Source organism: Dendronephthya gigantea, unplaced genomic scaffold (genome assembly GCF_004324835.1).
Source record: "Dendronephthya gigantea isolate DGI-Jeju-01 unplaced genomic scaffold, DenGig_1.0 000170F, whole genome shotgun sequence".
NCBI classification, from domain to species: domain Eukaryota; kingdom Metazoa; phylum Cnidaria; class Anthozoa; order Malacalcyonacea; family Nephtheidae; genus Dendronephthya; species Dendronephthya gigantea.
In genome coordinates this window covers 1-21179 of record NW_021163180.1, presented here as the reverse complement: position 1 = coordinate 21179, position 21179 = coordinate 1, and the positions used below count along the sequence as shown (strand labels likewise).

General features: G+C 37.9%; 1 protein-coding gene and 3 long non-coding RNA genes across 5 annotated transcripts; all 4 read right to left on the bottom strand.

Annotated features, from left to right (window-relative positions):
• Positions 1 to 2935: 2935 nt before the first annotated feature.
• LOC114537963 lies at positions 2936 to 7873 on the bottom strand. 2 transcript variants are annotated; one of them, XR_003688658.1, is made up of 4 exons: positions 7790 to 7873; positions 7665 to 7708; positions 5589 to 5639; positions 2936 to 3031 (listed from the first exon to the last, which is right to left on the bottom strand). It is a non-coding gene; the product is annotated as an uncharacterized LOC114537963 (long non-coding RNA). The 2 variants fall into 2 exon arrangements; XR_003688657.1 differs by having other exon boundaries at positions 7828 to 7864.
• Positions 7874 to 8205: 332 nt separating this feature from the next.
• On the bottom strand, positions 8206 to 8556 carry LOC114537964. The gene is made up of 3 exons (XR_003688659.1): positions 8530 to 8556; positions 8368 to 8461; positions 8206 to 8233 (listed from the first exon to the last, which is right to left on the bottom strand). It is a non-coding gene; the product is annotated as an uncharacterized LOC114537964 (long non-coding RNA).
• A 1-nt stretch (position 8557) lies between these two features.
• LOC114537962 lies at positions 8558 to 9878 on the bottom strand. The gene is made up of 3 exons (XR_003688656.1): positions 9662 to 9878; positions 9453 to 9577; positions 8558 to 8659 (listed from the first exon to the last, which is right to left on the bottom strand). It is a non-coding gene; the product is annotated as an uncharacterized LOC114537962 (long non-coding RNA).
• A 4460-nt stretch (positions 9879 to 14338) lies between these two features.
• On the bottom strand, positions 14339 to 21162 carry LOC114537965. The gene is made up of 8 exons (XM_028559081.1): positions 21034 to 21162; positions 20048 to 20098; positions 17602 to 17674; positions 17427 to 17500; positions 15700 to 15843; positions 15558 to 15593; positions 14591 to 14643; positions 14339 to 14432 (listed from the first exon to the last, which is right to left on the bottom strand). Exons 2-8 carry the CDS (start codon positions 20069 to 20071, stop codon positions 14339 to 14341), a joined length of 498 nt encoding a protein of 165 aa, XP_028414882.1. The 5' UTR covers positions 20072 to 20098; positions 21034 to 21162.
• Positions 21163 to 21179: the final 17 nt, after the last annotated feature.

The following is a 21179-nucleotide window of genomic DNA, read 5'->3' as shown; positions in this document are numbered from 1 at the left end:
AGTAAACTGTATTTGGTAACCTGTCAACTGAAACTACCAAGAAATATTTTCAACCTCAGCATTCGGTACATCAACAATTCACTACCAATCGAAACAATGCACATAAGTGGGGACTCTTATTGTCTCTGGTTGCAGTTCCTACCTAGAATGATATAGTTGGAGACACAACTCAATCCTAAATTTTCTTGCTAATAACCTTCTGAAGGAATATATTCAAAATATTTATGCTGACTTGCCATCATTCTCGAATATCCCTCAGTAATTACTGGCAAAGAAAATCGTCCTGATCTACTGATTGTGACCAAAGACAATTGTCTTTATATCCTTGAACTAACCGTCGGATATGAAACTAATCTAAGAAAAAATGTGCAGCGAAAATACATGAAATATAAAAGATATGATTTACGGAACAGCAGAAATATTTTCAATCAGTAAAGTTTGTCAATCTGTTGATTAGCGCACTCACTGTTTTTGAAAAAGAAGGTTCAGTTTTCATTTAAATATTAGTCTAGGACCTGTAAAGGAGATTGTATGCATTTCATTTAGGCCAGATTATCTCAACTGTTTTGGGGTAAAATGACCATAGCGGTCAACATAGCATATGTGCCAAAATGTGAATCCGGGACGAAAGTCCTGAAAATGACCACACCCAGAAACGGCATAGTCGACATAGCTCTAAATCCTGAATTACCAAAGCTACAGTCTTTCTGAATTGTTTATATGGTTCAGAATGGTTGCTTTTAGGGGTGGTCACTGGAGGGTGAAATTAGCCTAAGTTTCATATTTTACAAGAAAATGAATGTTTACTATTCCAGGTAAACTGCTAATTATGCATAAAATTATAGATTCACCTGGCAAAGTCTAATTTTCCCTATTTTCTAAAAATTTTTTCCAAATGATGAAAAAATTGCTTATTTTAATATATTTATTATAAATTTCCTAGGAAATAACAATGCTTTGTTGCGATACGACATATTTCATTTCACTTACCCCCGCTATAACACGATTTCAGCCATATTTTGCAAATTTGATTGCCGTTTTTCGCCGTCCGTCGCAAGCACCATCCAAATACTGTACTTTCGCACGATTCTAGTGGACTAAAGAATTATTCAACCAATTTTCGATGGGTTTTGAAGTAGTGCCATGTAGTCTAGGACCTGTAAAGGAGTTTGTATGCATTTCACTTAGGACAGATTATCTCAACCGTTTTAGGGTAAAATGACCATGACGGTCAACATATCATGTGTGCCAAAATGTGAATCCGGGACAAAAGTCCTGAAAATGACCACACCCAGAAACGGCATAGTCGACATAGCTCTAAATCCTGAATTATCCAAGCGACAGTCTTTCTGAATTGTTTATATGGTTCAGAATGGTTGCTTTTAGGGGTGGTCACTGGAGACTGAAATTAGCCTAAGTTTCATATTTTACAAGAAAATGAATGTTTACTATTCCAGGTCAACTGCTAATTATGCATAAAATTACAGATTCACCTGGCAAAGTCTAATTTTCCCTATATTCTAAAAATATTTGCCATATGATGAAAAAACATGCTTATTTTAACATATTTATTATAAATTTCCTAGGAAATAACAATGTTTTGTTGCGATACGACATATTTCATTTCACCTACCCCCGCCATAACACGATTTCAGCCATATTTTGCAAATTTGATCGCCGTTTTTCGCCATCCGTTTTTCGCCATCCAGTGTTAGACGACAAAAATTCCGTACACTTTTTTTGGAGTGATTTGCCCCTTGGATTTTGGTTTGAGTCTTTGAGATATATTTTTTTAAAAAAAATTATGTCGCCTGCATAGGCACTTTAAAAGATGAGATCTATATGTAAATCATCTGTGTCTCTACAGGTTAAAATAGATCATTTATTGCATAAATCCCATTAAAATATGAACCATGCATAGGAACGGTGACCGCAATGATAGGAACAGTGTTAGACAACACGAGACGTTTTATGTCACGTGTGTCTAAGTTCGGGTCGTAAATACGAATTTTAGCCAATCAGAATACACAAAATATTTCCGGCCGCGCGGCCCCTTTTGGAGACTGGAGCGACGTTTAGCGGCGTGAATGTTACGGCTAAAACTTGGAATAATCTGCCAAATGAGCTAAAAGATCTCACGTTCACTGATAAAGAGTTTAGAAACAAATTGCAAGACTTTATAAATGAAAATAATTCATTTCTTAATAATTTTTCAAGTTGCCAGTAATGGTCCAAATTTATTACCATATTAAGCCGAATTTATTTGGGAATTTTATATGCATGGACATACAGGAAATTCTTGAAAAGCAGCAAACAAATGTTTAAAATTCTCCAGAATTACCTGTGTCCAGCCCTTGACGTACATACGGATCAGGTCGTTTAAGCATGTGTAGTTCACCATTTCGTGTATGTTGTCAACAAACAACCAAACTGGATATTCTTTCTCTTCATTACCCGATAATGGCGATATAGTCTTATATTAACAGAAAGAAAACAAACGTTAATAATGGGTAGATGGTAGAATTTCCATATCATTGGGTAATCAACAAATAACAATTTTCTATCAGTTTCAGGATGAACCTTCAATTTTTCAGACAAGCGCACCACGTCGTGATCACTTGAAAGGTCCTAAACAGAAAGGAAACGGTTTACGCATAAATTTTATTCCCTGGATAAATTGCGTTGTACGAAGCATGAATAGCTCTATCCAACGGATAAAAAAGCGCTATCCATTGGATAAATTAATACGTTGGTCGCTATCCAATTGATAAAATTTAGGTTTAGGTCGCTTGTTTCGGTCTTTTGCATGATTCATGTAACATGATTAGCGTGGTTGTCTTTCCCACTCCTTTGCCTCCTTCAAAAAAGTTACAAACACATTAGATCACTCAGTCACTAATGAGCGTGCAATCCACTAGAGAGTCTGCAGTCGGATAGGATTGCAAAATTGCCACTTACCCAACAAAACAATCGGTAGAGAGGCCGTTTCTATCCAGGAAGCTATTGCTTCATATACGGGAGTGTTTATAAACTGAAAAAGATAAAATGCAGCCATTAATCTGCTTGCCGTCTGTGATCAGTAGCCAACGGAGCCAGCATATTTTAATTTGTCGATCACATCCTGAAATAACGGCCGGCGACCGGCGGTTCCCTAGCCAAAACGCGCAAACTTCTAGCGCAAACTTTTACCCGACGTCCTAAAAAATCTCAATGAATCGTGTAAAGTTTTATGCGATGAGCAGATGAGCACATGTGCATAACTGCAATGAGCAGATGAGCACACGCTCATAACTGCTCATGAGCACATGCTCATTTGCTCATAAAACTGCATCACTGTTCGATAACAAGCCATTCCCACACCTCCAGTGGTAAGGGAATGAGCTGTCAATTTTGCGGAAGATACTTTAGCCGCGGTTACAATCAGCGCAGACACAAACAGGAACACTGTCCACTACGAGAACAAGAAAGAAACATGTCTGAAACAGACTCGGACAGTCAAGAAAGAGATTTCCAAGATGATGTCTCGACCACTTCCACTCAGCAGTCTGGAAGTTCGACGGTGTCTGACTCAGAATCCGAAGAAGAAATGGATCCCTGGATACCGTTAATAGAAGAAGCAAAACAAAGAAGCAACACAGCTTTTGAGGAAATGGAAGAAAGTTTTATAAGCAGTGGTTTCGATGAGCATACCGCTAAAGAGAAAGCTTACTTGAATGCTATGCGTAAACTCCAGAAAGAATTAGAAAATATCTACATAGAGCGCCTTTTGTGGATGAGACAAATAAAGAAAGATCCCGTACATAAGAAAATAATGCACACAAAAGATGCGTTTATTCAAAAGATGATTTTGACCCAGAAGAAGCAATAGAAGCTGCAGTTGATAAGAGAAAGTTCCTCATTAAAAGGCTTTTAAACGACCACGAGTGAAGATGTGAAAGAAAATAAGGGCAGTGATGATGATGACGATGATGATGATGAAGATTAGAATTTAAACTTAGCCAAATTGTTTACTAAACCTTCCTTAAGGAAACCATGGCAAACGAGCAAAAAGCGATAACGATTTAGAAGCAATTATTTTTTATTGCTGCATGTAACTAATTGCCAGACAATTGCAAGACAAATAAATGTTAAAATCATCTTGCATGTCTGAAATTTCCTTACTCCCCATGCTACGACTAACACATTACCTACAGACGTGGATTTGTTAGCAAAACTCATTTTTTTCGTAATCAAACAATAGGTTAAACTGTTTAATTTATAGTCTATCCATCACGTGGTAAGGTAATTCTCCATATTCTGCACACAATGTTCACGTGAAATGTTAACGCGTACATCAGATCAGCGTCGTAACATATACATTGTCTATTTATCTGTATACGCATACAACGCGCATACCGTATACAATGTTCACGTGAAATGTTAACGCATACATTGTTTAATTATTCAAATCCTGTATATAATGCTCACATGATATGTTAATGTATTCCTTATGCATGTGATGTTGTACAATATCAACAGCCACTCGATGGAGCGTGTGCAGACTCTAAAAGATCTCGTCGTTAAAACTGTACTCCTAACGTTATCGAAGACTCAGAATAACTTTGAAATGGATCTAAAGATACTGTTGACAAAATGTTTCCCATCTCAAAGTTGGATTCTGTACAAAACGTGAATATAATTTTGGTAGGAAGGGTAAAGTGTTCCATGTGAACGTCAAAGAACCAATCGGGTACAACGTGTACATTGGCGAAACGTCATGGCCGATGAGTTATGATAATAATTGGTGGATAAAAGTCACCGATGGCATGCTGAGACGTGATCAGATGTTTCTACTAAACTCGTTCTTATTTCCCTCAAACATTAATTTTTACTTATTGATTATTGCACATCTCATCAAAATACAACGAACCGTAAGCTTAAGTGACTTTAGAGAAATAGTTAATTGTATCCTAAATCACTATCTACTAGCGGAGTAAACAAACTAAAAAAGGACTATAATGAGTTATTTGCTATTTTTACAGCCTACGCAGCACTAAAACTTTTTTCAAATATAGTATGTCGTGTATACATGAAGTCAAATCTACAGGAACATCGTGTTTGAACCTACTTTTTGTCCATGATTGTAGTCTTTTTTCCGAATTTTGTCCTACTACAAATTTTGTCTACCGTTTTTCTTAGTCGGATTATAACATACAAGTCACATACTAATTAAAGGGTATTGGCAACATATTTTTTCTTGCCGTATATTGATAGAGGCAAGAGATATGTTACAGTACCGCCTGGAATCATTAGTGCATCCGGCCTCGCAAAAACCTAGATTTTATCATGATAAGGGCATGAGGTAATACTTCGACATTAGTGAGCTTAAGCAAGTGACGTTTTTAACATCACAAACGGCATGAGTAACGCCAAAAGACTGGGTCAAGAATTGTGATTGGTGAAAAATAAAAACTTTACTTCCGGTGAAGGTACGTGTTGTCAAAAACGTCACTTGCTTAAGCTCACTATTATCTCAGTTTTACCCTTGACCGCGCTCAAAGAGAGCGGCGGGATACAGTGATGGGAAAGCAAAATTTTTGAAAACTTACGTTGCATGCGACCGACTCTGCCATGATGCAGTAATTGATAATCAAGTCAATCTGAAAAAAAAAACTAAAAATAAATTAAATGGAAAATACATTGTGGCAATGGCATGTAAAACTTTTCTTTTGCTCGACTTACGAAAAGCTAAAAAACACTCGCTTACGGCTCGTGTTTTTATTACGCTTTTCGAAAGTCTCGCAACATCCCGCGTGTTTCACTACGGACTGGAGTATGTTTCTTTTTATACAATATATGGCGTCTGTTGAGCAGCGAATATTTTGATTTTGAATATTAACAAAATCAAAATCGGAGCACATGAAATTCAATATGGCCGAGATCGGGAGTTTGCATCATTTCATAAATTTACATAGTAAGCTTAATTAACATATTATATTGCTAACATATTATATCCAAAACAAAGTCGAAATCCTCGGTCTTGGTAGTTAACTCCATGGTTTCCGCCATCTTGCAAAAGTTCGCCCGCGTTATATTTCACTAAAACACATCGCTCAACAGGTGCTACTGTGCCTTTAAAATTCCAATTACACCAAGGGCCAATGGGGCCTGCATGTGTAATTGAGATTATATGAGCAAACGTAGGGAGAAATATATGGGAAAACAAATGGTAAGGCTTGCCTTTCCTCATGCCACCCCCCCCATGTGAAGACACAAAGTCTTAAGCAAGAGGACGTTTAGTCTTTTTATCTATTTCGGACGGCATTTTGAAACACGTAAGGACAGAAACGTTTCAAATTGAGAAACATATAATGCCACTGATTTAGTTGGAAAACTTTCAGATTTGGAGCGAAGATTTGTAAAATTACAGCTCTAAAGCATTTTTTCTTTTTCAAAATTTAGCAAAACTTTTCAAAGTAGTTCCGCTTATTAATTAGCCGCGTCGAAAGACGTTGGCTCATGTTTTCGGTAGCGTTTTTATTGCTTGGGCTACCCAGCTAAGGCTTGCTGGCCGGCATGCTGTCCTGAAGACTTGCCTGCTTGTTTTGTTTTTTCCTTCTTTCAATTGTTTCTTCGTTAGAATGGGGTCAGTCTTGATGACTACTTCCCATGCATCAGATCTTTTCCTGCTAATCCCTGCTTCTCCCCTCTATATTGAACCTGCATGTGGAAAAAATTGAATCAGCATAGATCTTCTGTTGTTTTTTAAAAGTTCAAACATTGTATTCGTTTGTGTCGGGCTCAGCTCTTTGTAAGAATCTGCGTTCGGGTGGCATACCCGCAAATTAAAGCTCAGACAGTATACATTAATAATGTTCTAGTCGATTTGCACTTTTAAACATATTTAAAAATACCACGTAACTGGAGGGTATTCATCATGCAGTAAGTGACCATATTTGAAAGTGTCTTAGTCAAAGGCCATATAATTAGTTTATTAAATATGTTTAAAAGTGCAAGTCGACTAGAACATTATTAATATATACTGTCTGAGCTTTTTTGCAGGTAAATTCTTTGCACAAATCAATCCACTGATGTAAAGTAACAAGCGATTCTTGCAGGTACTTCGATGTGGCACTCCGATACACCATCCGGTGTACCACATGGAGTCGATTCTTTAAACATATTTAAAAATATCAAATGATTTCGTAATTGGTCCAAATTTCTGCCTTGATTATGACTATTGATTTTGTGCACAGAATGTACTTGTTTGCACAGATTAAAGCTCGGACAGTGTCTTTCTGATGAAGAATCAGTTGAAATGTTTAAAATCTAACCACGCTTTCATTGTTTTCTTAAACATACTTCTCCACTTTGATTTTCTAATAGGTCCAAACTTTGTGATAGGTCCAAACTGTTGCTTTAAGTGCAGATTAAAGCTCAGACAGTAGCTTTCGGTGCATGGAAGAATCGGTTGTAATTTTTTAAATCTCCGTGCCCAAATCAATAGTGATATTCACCCATCCACTGAAAGGTTGTCTTTCCAAAAGCGTAAACCGTAAACTCTGAGCGTGCAAGGGATGATAGGTTATTGCTTACTTAGACCCATAAACTCGGATAAACAATATACCTAGGCTATTGGTAAAACACGGAGCACGGAGCACGAAGCAGAAAATTAAACAACTTACTTTCATCAATCAACTTTCCAAATAGGCGGTTACGTCAAATTGCACTACAAAAGAAGAATAACCAAAGAAACTATTAAACGGGTCAGATCATGTAAAAATATAAAGAGAGGAACTTCACACTTCACTAGCGAATACTGAGTTAATGCTCGAATTCAATGCCAACCTTCGCCAATGGTTTGGTTTCTTTCTTTTTTTTTTTTTCTTTTTTTGCAAACCCACACTAAAAAAGACAAAATAATCGCTTAGTCAACGATTGTTATGCTTAGTCAAGGCCATACTGGGGTAAAAAATATCATCGAGGATATTCTAATAGTAACTCAGATAACTGTCTGAAAAGTCTGGTTCACACAAATGTCTAAAGGGCAAATTATTGGACGATGAGAAGATAGTAGCGTGCGCAAGAGGAAACCACGATGCACTATTAAATGTGCATTACTAAAGAGTCTGGATGAAGTCCAAAAATACTTACAAGGAAGACAACGTCTTTGTTTCGATTTCTTCCAGGTGGTTGCGAAGCGGCCCCCGAAAATTTGCCTCATCACCTGCATCTCCCAAAGCACTGTGACGATCTGTGATAAAAATGAATGAAGCATTCACTGGTTCGTACAAGCCACATAAATTTCCTGGTTATGTTGGCACAAAACATAAATTTGTTTACGTCGGCACAAAACAAAAGATCGCGATCCTATAAGAAAACACGTACCTTTAAAGTCTTCACCAGGGAAGAATAATTTGTGCAAACCTTCCATTCCTAATTTCGTTTGTTTGTCAAATATTGGCAAACCGTTTTCTTGAAGCTGAAATGTATAAAAAAGCATTGTCCAATATTCGAGAACAAAATTTCGGAATCAGATGCAGAACTCACCTTTACACAAAGTTGGTATGTGTCCCCACACGAAGTCTCGGGTACAAATAGCCGGATGAGGCTTTGTGGCGAGAGATGTTGTCCACCAACATCGGAAAGTCCGACCGATTGCCACCATGAGCAAGCAAAACTGAGGAACGAAATAAACTGTTATTTAGGTATTATTTTTTAAACAAATTTATTTTTATACATCATGACAACTCTAGTTAGATATCTACACCGAATGGTACACCGAATGGTGTATCGGAGTGCCACATCGAAGTACCTGCAAGAATCGCTTGTTACTTTACATCAGTGGATTGATTTGTGCAAAGAATTTACCTGCAAATTAAAGCTCAGACAGTATATATATAATGTTCTAGTCGACTTGCACTTTTAAACGTATTTAATAAACTAATTATATGGCCTTTGACTAAGACACTTTCAAATATGGTCACTTACTGCATGATGAATACCCTCCAGTTACGTGGTATTTTTAAATATGTTTAAAAGTGCAAGTCGACTAGAACATTATTAATATATACTGTCTGAGCTTTAATTTGCGGGTATGCCACCCGAACGCAGATTCTTACAAAGAGCTGAGCCCGACACAAACGAATACAATGTTTGAACTTTTAAAAAACAACAGAAGATCTATGCTGATTCAATTTTTTCCACATGCAGGTTCAATATAAGAGGGGAGAAGCAGGGATTAGCAGGAAAAGATCTGATGCATGGGGAAGTAGTCATCGACCTACACAGCTAGAACTTCCCAACTTGGCCTTGTAGCTCAGAGTAATTGCAACAACAGTTTTTCTGTGAGCGATCTATGTTTCAATGTCACCGATTGTGCAATTTTCATTTAAATCCTAATGATGCACATTTTCTAAGAAAAAATTGCAGTGCAAACAAGCCTTTACATGGCGAAAACGCTTCAAACTTACCTGGGTAAAACATTTTCTGTTGTTTTCCCTTTTTTCTACTTTTCCTGCTTGCTGCCAAAGTCCTATTGGTCACCCATTTCATCATCCTCTTGAAAACAAGAGGAAAAGGATCTGGTGTTTGATGGCTGGAAAGGGCAAAGAAAGATGAAGCGTATGCAAAGATTTCGACATAAAGATAATTTTTTCAACATTAAAAAAGATTAAATTACTGAATGATGATAATTTCTGCTTTGTTTTCACAAATGCACTAAACTCTGCCATCAAATGGACACTTGGATCGCACGTAACCCAAATTGAATTATGTCAGCACCAACTGAACTGTTCGCGGCTTCGATGTCGAAGAAGAAAAATACTGGCTCTCGACCTTTCGAAGTCATACCAGGCACAGATTAGGAACGTTTTCAAAATTCGTTTTCAAAAGTCTGAAGTTCTGAATCTGTGGAAAAAATTGAATCAGCATCTTCTGTTGTAAACTAGACATGGGCAACAGACTAAGTGAGGTCACGAAACTACACGACAATATATTTACAAGCTAAAGATAGTGTTAAAGTGTTGAACTTGCTTATTGAGTTCAGGTTTGAGTTGATTTATATGTAGGGCTTCTTTTATTTTAAGTGTAGAGGAAAAGTTGGCAGTGTCAAGAATAGTAAAACGAGAGTCTGTATAGTGTGATTTGCAGTTAGGTGATGAAAGGAAGTGTTTGTAGATGTGGGAGTTTTTGTCAGTGGAAGTGTGTTCTCTGTGGTAGATAAATGGCGCATTGTTTCGCCAATGTAACAAACGGCTACTACAAACCGCACAAGTAAATTTATAAAGCTAAAAAGATTTTTAATTTATATTGTGAGAAAACCAATTTTTTTCGAAAGGCAAGCAATAATGATTGATAATAGTTGTTAACCGTTTTGTGTGATCTTGGAGTAGTGGCCTATATATGGCAGTTGAAAATATCGGACATTTTCAGTGTCTCTTTGTGGTTCTCGGCCAGAAACATTCGGGGCAGTGGAAGGATGTTTTTCTTCAGCAATTTTGATAATCAATGAAGTGAGAAGGAAAAGAGTTTCTTTTCGCTAATTGAGCTGTTAATTTTTCGTGCTCTATCTATAAGCGTTCGAACCAAACCAGCTTTATAATTTAAGGGAGAAAAGCTAAGAAAATTAAGCAATAAGCCAGTATAAGTTTTCTTGAAAACTAATACTGGCTTATTGCTTAATTTTCAATAATATGCTCTGGATATCCATTGAGCAGTCAACTCTGCCAACGGCAACGGTATTTACAAATTTCTCTATATAGTTTATATATATAATTTGAGTTCTGGCAGTTTAAATGCCCACACGCAAAACCTCACTTCAAAGGCAATTCAAAATAAGTTACATATAGAGCATTCACGTACCGTTATATCTTTTCTTGATCTACTGCCAATGAAACCAAACAGAAAAAAATATTTTTCTTATGCCTATATCACAGAATAACCTTATTCTGTGGCCTATATCGAGCACGGGCACAAACTGACCGAGCAATAAGACTGGGAATTACGTACATCATGATCGCGGCCGCATCATGCTTCACTTCAAGTCTTCAACGGCTGAAGATAGGCTTGGCTTCCAGAGTTTCTGTCGCAGTCGATAATCACGGAAGAGATCTTCAACGAATTCAGGGATTACCTTATGCTTTCTCTGCTTCTGAGAAATGCGCAGCGACCCGGCGCCGGAAGTTCTGAATCAGAGGATTCATTGCGTCAAAATTTCAAGAGAATGGGGGTATTTGATATTTCCATAGGTATTAAAACACAGATTTCTCTTGATTTCAATTTTATTTTGAAAATCACGACGAGTGCTTGTTAGTTCATGGTGTAATTAATTAACAATTACTTTAATGGTTTCCGTGTTTGGATGGCCTGATCCAAACAGCGGGAATGTCCCAAACTTGTCACATAGATCTGCGTGATCTCTCCTCACCGGTGGGACAATCTTTTGATAGGATTAGTCTAACTCCCCATGCGTTGAGTTCCAGTAACCGGTGAGACCCGTTCAGGTTCCAGTAACCGGTACAGTGTGCGTTTCCTTATAGAGCGGTGTAATCAGGGCCGCAACTAGAACGATAATTGGGGGGGTGTTTATTCATATATTCAGTTCTGCCCGACGGATGCTCTTTTGTAAGTGCAATAGCTCAAATGAAATCCGTCGGGCAGAACTGAATATATGAATAAACACCACAACTATCGTTCTAAGTTACGGCCCCGGGTGTAATCGGGGGCGGCGCTGTTTAAAAATTCTTATTTGTCATTGTAACAAGAACTTTAAACAAAAATAATTGAAAGTTAGATGTAGCCAAATGTTACATTTTGACAACCTCCTCGCACAAATCACTGGAATCTCTGCCTTCACGACTGACCTGCGCATTACGAAAATTCCAAAGACCGATTTAACACGATGCGTAGAATTGATCGCAATTAAACGAGTAAATATGGTATCTGGCATAAAGTTTAGATTAGGGTAGCAAAACCTTATCTTCTTTTTCTGGGCTCGAGGTTTCCATCTGCATAAGTTCAGTAGAAACAAACTGAAAAAGATTAATAATTACTGTTATCAGAACAATGCTCGCAAAAGACGCCAAAGACGCCATCTTTTGACTGCACAGTGCCTAAGACTGCTCTCCAGTTAATTATGTACAGCTCAAACCCTTTGAAATTGAACCAGGGCAAAGACAAAAGGCCTGGCACGAGTAATAAACAGATCTCGAGAGCGGATTATATGGACGTACCTGGCGTTTGCGGTGTCGGAGATCATTTCGTTGTTGACTAAAAGAGTTTCAAACGGAATATTAGTTAAAAGCAGCATTGCTGATACACCTAGAATCAACTGCATCAGCAATCAGCATCACTAGACATTTGTTCCACAACATACCCGTCTCAGTAACGACCATGCAACCTCCTCATCGGATTCACCACTGTGTATTGAGGTGGAGTAGTTTATACGGAACTTTTTCACCAAACCCACAAGTCCATATCTGGACCTGCACAGACAAGACGCCCCCGATTACGGTACTGTTGAGAAAAAAATTAAAAATACACAAAAAATTTTCTACACAAAAGGTTTTCACGTTTTCATCACCGAACATGATTTGGTTAATTGTTAGGGTTGCTCATATAGGTCCGGAATTATGTGAACAGTACAATCTTGGTATAGCGTGTTACTCAAATATATTTAGGAAACGAACATACAACTGATTCTTAAAGGGAAAACATTTAGCAGCTGCATGTATAAAATATGTATCGTTAAAATCAATGATTTACAAGTATTTAAGAAACGATGATGCCTGAGCTGGATTGATGTTACAATTATCAACATTCACTGATCTTACTTATGGGGGAGCGATTATAAGGTTGCGATGAGCTGACGGCATTTCCGGACTCAAGTTGCTGTTGATGTTGGATAGGCTTACATTTCTGCAAGTCAAAGGAGGAGAGCTTGAAACTAATTTTTGCTTAATTTTTGGCTTTTTTTCAAACAGTTCAAGAAAGAGCGCAAAAATGGGCAAGAAACGGCGAATTTTGACTATAGATGTGGCGCTGAACGGGCACTACGCGCCATAGCACTATACTCGCTTATCAAATTGGTAGCCAGACAGCATAGGAACGGTGACCGCAAGGATAGTATTGCAGCGGTAGTCTAGTGGTCACGAAGTATGCTTAACCATATAACGTTATGCGGGCCCCACCGCTACAACAACGTTTGCTATTTTTTTTCTATTCCGATTTTTAGTTTGTTTCTTTTCTTTAGGGCTAGGGTTAGGGACAGGACATTTGAATGGCTTATTATAAAAGTTCTTGAGTTTGTTATACCCGAGTTTATATACCTTAATTAAATTAACTTGAGTCTCAAATCAAGCCTCAACAACACAATTGAAAATATTTTAAAAATCTCGTTTTATCGAGATTTTCAAAGAGTCCGGAAAAATTCCAAAGAGTCCGGAAAATTCCCAAAAAGTCGATTTTGAAAGTCCAAAATCCGTACACTTTTTTTGGAGTGATTTGCCCCTCGGATTTTGGTTTGAGTCTTTGAGATATATTTTTTTAACAAAAATTATGTCGCCTGCATAGGCACTTTAAAAGATGAGATCTATATGTAAATCATCTGTGTCTCTACAGGTTAAAATAGATCATTTATTGCATAAATCCCATTAAAATATGAACCATTGAATAAATCTAAATATGTTAATATTGATTATCTAAATACGTTTTTACAATTATCACCAATTCACCCATCAAATTATTTCATAATGACCCAATCATTTCACAATCAATTCAGCAACGCCAGAAGATTTAATTAAATTATGCTGGAGAACATAATTTAATTTCATGTTCTGTTAACAATGTTTTAGCGTCCCCAATGTAGAATTTCCCATTCTTAAATTCATTTGATAGAGTTCCATTCGAGGTGAGTAGGCTTCGCATAGTATCTTCTACATCAAACACCGTAATGAGTACAGGTGTCCACTCGCTCGGACAAGTTTGCCAAAACGACGCTTTTGCAGTCATGAAGGCTTTATTGACTGTACATTGGATGAAATAAACCTCCCTTTCAAGCGACAGAATAAAGTCAACACCCTTCATATTTGGAGTGGCATAACATATATTCTTTTCTGGTTCAAACGTAGACGTAAACTGTTTTTGATTGAGAACCACTCCTGCTTGGGATAACGTGGTTAAGTTTACTTCTTTCCTGTCCTTCGTCATGCCCAATAACGTCAAACGCGCCGATGCTATATTTTGACAAATAGAGGACAAGTGTGCTCCATTAATGGACAATTATTTTCATTGAGAAAAGTAGTGCGAGGTATCTGCTAGTATTTAAGGGCTGAAACTACTGTCGTCAAATAAAGTTTACCTACACTAGTAAAGTTCGAAAATATGAGTGTTTCAAAAATGTATCCGCGAACATTGCTTTCACCTTTGAGGTTGACTTGCTTGAGTAGTTCAACCTAAAAAAAAAAATTTTGACCGGTGAACGAAGAGTGCCTCCACTCTCGGAAACCGCCAGCTGGGTTCTTTTCCCAACAATTTACTTGGTGGCTTCAATAGCTAGACGCTTTTTTCATTGCAATAGATACACGCCATTACTATAATTCACGGCACTTACCGTTTCGTCCCGAAGGGAAACATCAGTGGAAAGATGCTGGTTGACAACATGCGTTGCAAGAGGAGACACTGATGTTAACACTTCATCCGAAGTTTCCTTCAGACAGGTCCAAGACACATTCATTTTGTCCACGAGGGTGGGCAATTCTGCGGGATGAAGCCCTCTCGAAACACATAACGCTAGTGCACAGATATGAGCATATCGTGATCCGGGACTAAGAGATTGAACATCTTCGTTAAGAACATAATGTAAATTTTTGATTGTGCTGGTGACTCTTGCAATAATAGCTTCTATATCTTCTCCTTTTCTTTTTTGTACTCTACATTCTTGTATTAATGACTCAACCAAACGGGGAACAAACCAACGTACTCCAAAAACTCTCTTATCTTAGGCTGTAAAAGATAAATACAACAGATGAGGGCGAAAGATTCCGGATTCGTCACGAAACCGAAACGTTTTAGTACCGGATTCATGTTGCCGTTCACACACGCAGCGATGAATCCGATAAAAATCATCTCGGTTTTGTGCGTATCCGGAAACTTGGTGAAGTCTGTTTATTGGCCGAATTAAGCTATAGCAATGAGTTAATTCATGCGAACGTATGCAAATTTCAGCAGTTTTATTAATTCTCGCACGACAGTTTAAACGTTTTTTATCCCCCAGGGAATTGGGTAGAGCTTCAATGTGTAAGTAATTCATCATAGCGAACCGCTTGAAGAAAACAAAAGAGGGGAAACAGTTCCGTAACTTCGGCCTGATCGCGCTTGTACAGCGGTAGCGACATGAGAGTTGGGACCAAATGACGTCAAAATGACGCAAAAGACGCCATCTTTTTGACTACACAGTGCCTAAGACTGCTCTCCAGTTAATTATGTACAGCTCAAACCCTTTGAAATTGAACCAGGGCAAAGACAAAAGGCCTGGCACGAGTAATAAACAGATCTCGAGACGGAATTATTGGACGTACCTCGTTTGCGGGGTCGGAGATCATTTCGTTGTTGGACTAAAAGAGTTCAAACGGAATATTAGTTAAAAGCAGCATTGCTGATACACCTAGAATCAACTGCATCAGCAATCAAGCATCACTGGACATTTGTTCCACAACATACCCGTCTCAGTAACGACCATGCAACCTCCTCAGTCGGATTCACCACTTGTGTATTGAGGTCGGAGTAGTTTATACGGAACTTTTTCAGCAAACCCACAAGTCCATATCTGGACACTGCACAGACAAGACGCCCCCGATTACGGTACTGTTGAGAAAAAAATTAAAAATACACAAAAAATTTTCTAACACAAAAGGTTTTCACGTTTTCATCACGAAACATGATTTGGTTAATTGTTAGGGTTGCTCATATAGGTCCGGAATTATGTGAACAGTACAATCTTGGTATAGCGTGTTACTCAAATATATTTAGGAAACGAACATACAACTGATTCTTAAAGGGAACAACATTTAGCAGCTGCATGTATAAAATATGTATCGTTAAACTCAATGATTTACAAGTATTTAAGAAACGATGATGCCTGAGCTGGATTGATGTTACAATTATCAACATTCACTGATCTTACTTATGGGGGAGCGATTATAAGGTTGCAATGAGCTGACGGCATTTCCGGACTCAAGTTGCTGTTGATGTTGGATAGGCTTACATTTCTGCAAGTCAAAGGAGGAGAGCTTGAAAATAATTTTTGCTTAATTTTTGGCTTTTTTTCAAACAGTTCAAGAAAGAGCGCAAAAATGGGCAAGAAACGGCGAATTTTGACTATAGATGTTGCGCTGAACGGGCACTACGCGCCATAGCACTATACTCGCTTATCAAATTGGTAGCCAGACAGCATAGGAACGGTGACCGCAAGGATAGGAACAGTGTTAGACAACACGAGACGTTTTATGTCATGTGTGTCTAAGTTCGGGTCGTAAATACGAATTTTAGCCAATCAGAATACACAAAATATTTCCAGCCACGCGGCCCCTTTTGGAGACTGGGGCGACGTTTAGCGGCGTGAATGTTACGGCTAAAACTTGGAATAATCTGCCAAATGAGCTAAAAGATCTCACGTTCACTGATAAAGAGTTTAGAAACAAATTGCAAGACTTTATAAATGAAAATAATTCATTTCTTAATAATTTTTCAAGTTGCCAGTAATGGTCCAAATTTATTACCATATTAAGCCGAATTTATTTGGGAATTTTATATGCATGGACATACAGGAAATTCTTGAAAAGCAGCAAACAAATGTTTAAAATTCTCCAGAATTACCTGTGTCCAGCCCTTGACGTACATACGGATCAGGTCGTTTAAGCATGTGTAGTTCACCATTTCGTGTATGTTGTCAACAAACAACCAAACTGGATATTCTTTCTCTTCATTACCCGATAATGGCGATATAGTCTTATATTAACAGAAAGAAAACAAACGTTAATAATGGGTAGATGGTAGAATTTCCATATCATTGGGTAATCAACAAATAACAAGCGCACCACGTCGTGATCACTTGAAAGGTCCTAAACAGAAAGGAAACGGTTTACGCATAAATTTTATTCGCTGGATAAATTGCGTTGTACGAAGCATGAATAGCTCTATCCAACGGATAAAAAAGCACTATCCATTGGATAAATTAATACGTTGGTCGCTATCCAATTGATAAAATTTAGGTTTAGGTCGCTTGTACCCTTTAAAAATGTTGCTTCTGCTGCTTTTCTTGAACAAAACAAAAGAGCCTGGAGGGGAATCAACAAGAGCTTGTTCGAAAAAGCACGGGAAAAGATTTTTGTCGGGATAACGTGAAGACAACACAGATGGTCAATCCTCTGATTCTGAATATTACTTACAAAATAATGTTTCGGTCTTTTGCATGATTCATGTAACATGATTAGCGTGGTTGTCTTTTCCACTCCTTTGGCTCCTTCAAAAAAGTTACAAACACATTAGATCACTCAGTCACTTATGAGCGTGCAATCCACTAGAGAGTCTGCAGTCGGATAGGATTGCAAAATTGCCACTTACCCAACAAAACAATCGGTAGAGAGGCCGTTTCTATCCAGGAAGCTATTGCTTCATATACGGGAATGTTTATAAACTGAAAAAGATAAAATGCAGCCATTAATCTGCTTGCCGTCTGTGATCAGTAGCCAACGGAGCCAGCATATTTTAATTTGTCGATCACATCCTGAAATAACGGCCGGCGACCAGCGGTTCCCTAACCAAAACGCGCAAACTTCTAGCGCAAACTTTTACCCGACGTCCTAAAAAATCTCAATGAATCGGGTAAAGTTTTATGCGATGAGCAGATGAGCACATGCTCATAACTGCTCATGAGCACATGCTCATTTGCTCATAAAACTGCATCACTGTTCGATAACAAGCCATTCCCACACCTCCAGTGGTAAGGGAATGAGCTGTCAATTTTGCGGAAGATACTTTAGCCGCGGTTACAATCAGCGCAGACACGAACAGGAACACTGTCCACTACGAGAACAAGGAAGAAACATGTCTGAAACAGACTCGGACAGTCAAGAAAGAGATTTCCAAGATGATGTCTCGACCACTTCCACTCAGCAGTCTGGAAGTTCGACAGTGTCTGACTCAGAATCCGAAGAAGAAATGGATCCCTGGATACCGTTAATAGAAGAAGCAAAACAAAGAAGCAACACAGCTTTTGAGGAAATGGAAGAAAGTTTTATAAGCAGTGGTTTCGATGAGCATACCGCTAAAGAGAAAGCTTACTTGAATGCTATGCGTAAACTCCAGAAAGAATTAGAAAATATCTACATAGAGCGCCTTTTGTGGATGAGACAAATAAAGAAAGATCCCGTACATAAGAAAATAATGCACACAAAAGATGCGTTTTTTCAAAATGATGATTTTGACCCAGAAGAAGCAATAGAAGCTGCAGTTGATAAGAGAAAGTTCCTCATTAAAAGGCTTTTAAACGACCACGAGTGAAGATGTGAAAGAAAATAAGGGCAGTGATGATGATGACGATGATGATGATGAAGATTAGAATTTAAACTTAGCCAAATTGTTTACTAAACCTTCCTTAAGGAAACCATGGCAAACGAGCAAAAAGCGATAACGATTTAGAAGCAATTATTTTTTATTGCTGCATGTAACTAATTGCCAGACAATTGCAAGACAAATAAATGTTAAAATCATTTTGCATGACTGAAATTTCCTTACTCCCCATGCTACGACTAACACATTACCTACAGACGTGGATTTGTTAGCAAAACTCATTTTTTTCGTAATCAAACAATAGGTTAAACTGTTTAATTTATAGTCTATCCATCACGTGGTAAGGTAATTCTCCATATTCTGCACACAATGTTCACGTGAAATGTTAACGCGTACATCAGATCAGCGTCGTATACATATACATTGTCTATTTATCTGTATACGCATACAACGCGCATACCGTATACAATGTTCACGTGAAATGTTAACGCATACATTGTTTAATTATTCAAATCCTGTATATAATGCTCACATGATATGTTAATGTATTCCTTATGCATGTGATGTTGTACAATATCAACAGCCACTCGATGGAGCGTGTGCAGACTCTAAAAGATCTCGTCGTTAAAACTGTACTCCTAACGTTATCGAAGACTCAGAATAACTTTGAAATGGATCTAAAGATACTGTTGACAAAATGTTTCCCATCTCAAAGTTGGATTCTGTACAAAACGAATATAATTTCGGTAGGAAGGGTAAAGTGTTCCATGTGAACGTCAAAGAACCAATCGGGTACAACGTGTACATTGGCGAAATGTCATGGCCGATGAGTTATGATAATAATTGGTGGATAAAAGTCACCGACGGCATGCTGAGACGTGATCAGATGTTTCTACTAAACTCGTTCTTATTTCCCTCAAACATTAATTTTACTTATTGATTATTGCACATCTCATCAAAATACAACGAACCGTAAGCTTAAGTGACTTTAGAGCAATAGTTAATCGTATCCTAAATCACTATCTACTAGCGGAGTAAACAAACTAAAAAAGGACTATAATGAGTTATTTGCTATTTTTACAGCCTACGCAGCACTAAAACTTTTTTCAAATATAGTATGTCGTGTATACATGGAGTCAAATCTACAGGAACATCGTGTTTGAACCTACTTTTTGTCCATGATTGTAGTCTTTTTTCCGAATTTTGTCCTACTACAAATTTTGTCTACCGTTTTTCTTAGTCGGATTATAACATACAAGTCACAAACTAATTAAAGGGTATTGGCAACATATTTTTTCTTGCCGTATATTGATAGAGGCAAGAGATATGTTACAGTACCGCCTGGAATCATTAGTGCATCCGGCCTTGCAAAAACCTAGATTTTATCATGATAAGGGCATGAGATAATACTTCGACATTATCTCAGTTTTACCCTTGACCGCGCTCAAAGAGAGCGGCGGGATACAGTGATGGGAAAGCAAAAATTTTGAAAACTTACGTTGCATGCGACCGACTCTGCCATGATGCAGTAATTGATAATCAAGTCAATCTGAAAAAAAAAACTAAAAATAAATTAAATGGAAAATACATTGTGGCAATGGCATGTAAAACTTTTCTTTTGCTCGACTTTCGAAAAGCTAAAAAACACTCGCTTACGGCTCGTGTTTTTATTACGCTTTTCGAAAGTCTCGCAACATCCCGCGTGTTTCACTACGGACTGGAGTATGTTTCTTTTTATACAATATATGGCGTCTGTTGAGCAGCGAATATTTTGATTTTGAATATTAACAAAATCAAAATCGGAGCACATGAAATTCAATATGGCCGAGATCGGGAGTTGGCATCATTTCATAAATTTACATAGTAAGCTTAATTAACATATTATTATGCTAACATATTATATCCAAAACAAAGTCGAAATCCTCGGTCTTGGTAGTTAACTCCATGGTTTCCGCCATCTTGCAAAAGTTCGCCCGCGTTATATTTCACTAAAACACATCGCTCAACAGGCGCTACTGTGCCTTTAAAATTCCAATTACACCAAGAGCCAATGGGGCCTGCATGTGTAATTGAGTTTATGAGCAAACGTAGGGAGAAATATATGGGAAAACAAATGGTAAGGCTTGCCTTTCCTCATGCCACCCCTCCCCATGTGAAGACACGAAGTCTTAAGCAAGAGGACGTTTAGTCTTTTTATCTATTTCGGACGGCATTTTGAAACACGTAAGGACAGAAACGTTTCAAATTGAGAAACATATAATGCCACTGATTTAGTTGGAAAACTTTCAGATTTGGAGCGAAGATTTGTAAAATTACAGCTCTAAAGCATTTTTTCTTTTTCAAAATTTAGCAAAACTTTTCAAAGTAGTTCCGCTTATTAATTAGCCGCGTCGAAAGACGTTGGCTCATGTTTTCGGTAGCGTTTTTATTGCTTGGGCTACCCAGCTAAGGCTTGCTGGCCGGCATGCTGTCCTGAAGACTTGCCTGCTTGTTTTGTTTTTTCCTTCTTTCAATTGTTTCTTCGTTAGAATGGGGTCAGTCTTGATGACTACTTCCCCATGCATCAGATCTTTTCCTGCTAATCCCTGCTTCTCCCCTCTTATATTGAACCTGCATGTGGAAAAAATTGA

Coding starts and splice junctions, on each gene's coding strand:
- LOC114537965 (XM_028559081.1), bottom strand. CDS start 20,071: ATGGCAGAGTCGGTCGCATGCAAC. Junction 15,594..15,699: donor CATGGTCGTTACTGAGACGG/GTATGTTGTGGA, acceptor GAACTCTTTTAG/TCCAACAACGAAATGATCTC. Junction 14,644..15,557: donor TCTCCGACCCCGCAAACGAG/GTACGTCCAATA, acceptor CTCCTCTTGCAA/CGCATGTTGTCAACCAGCAT.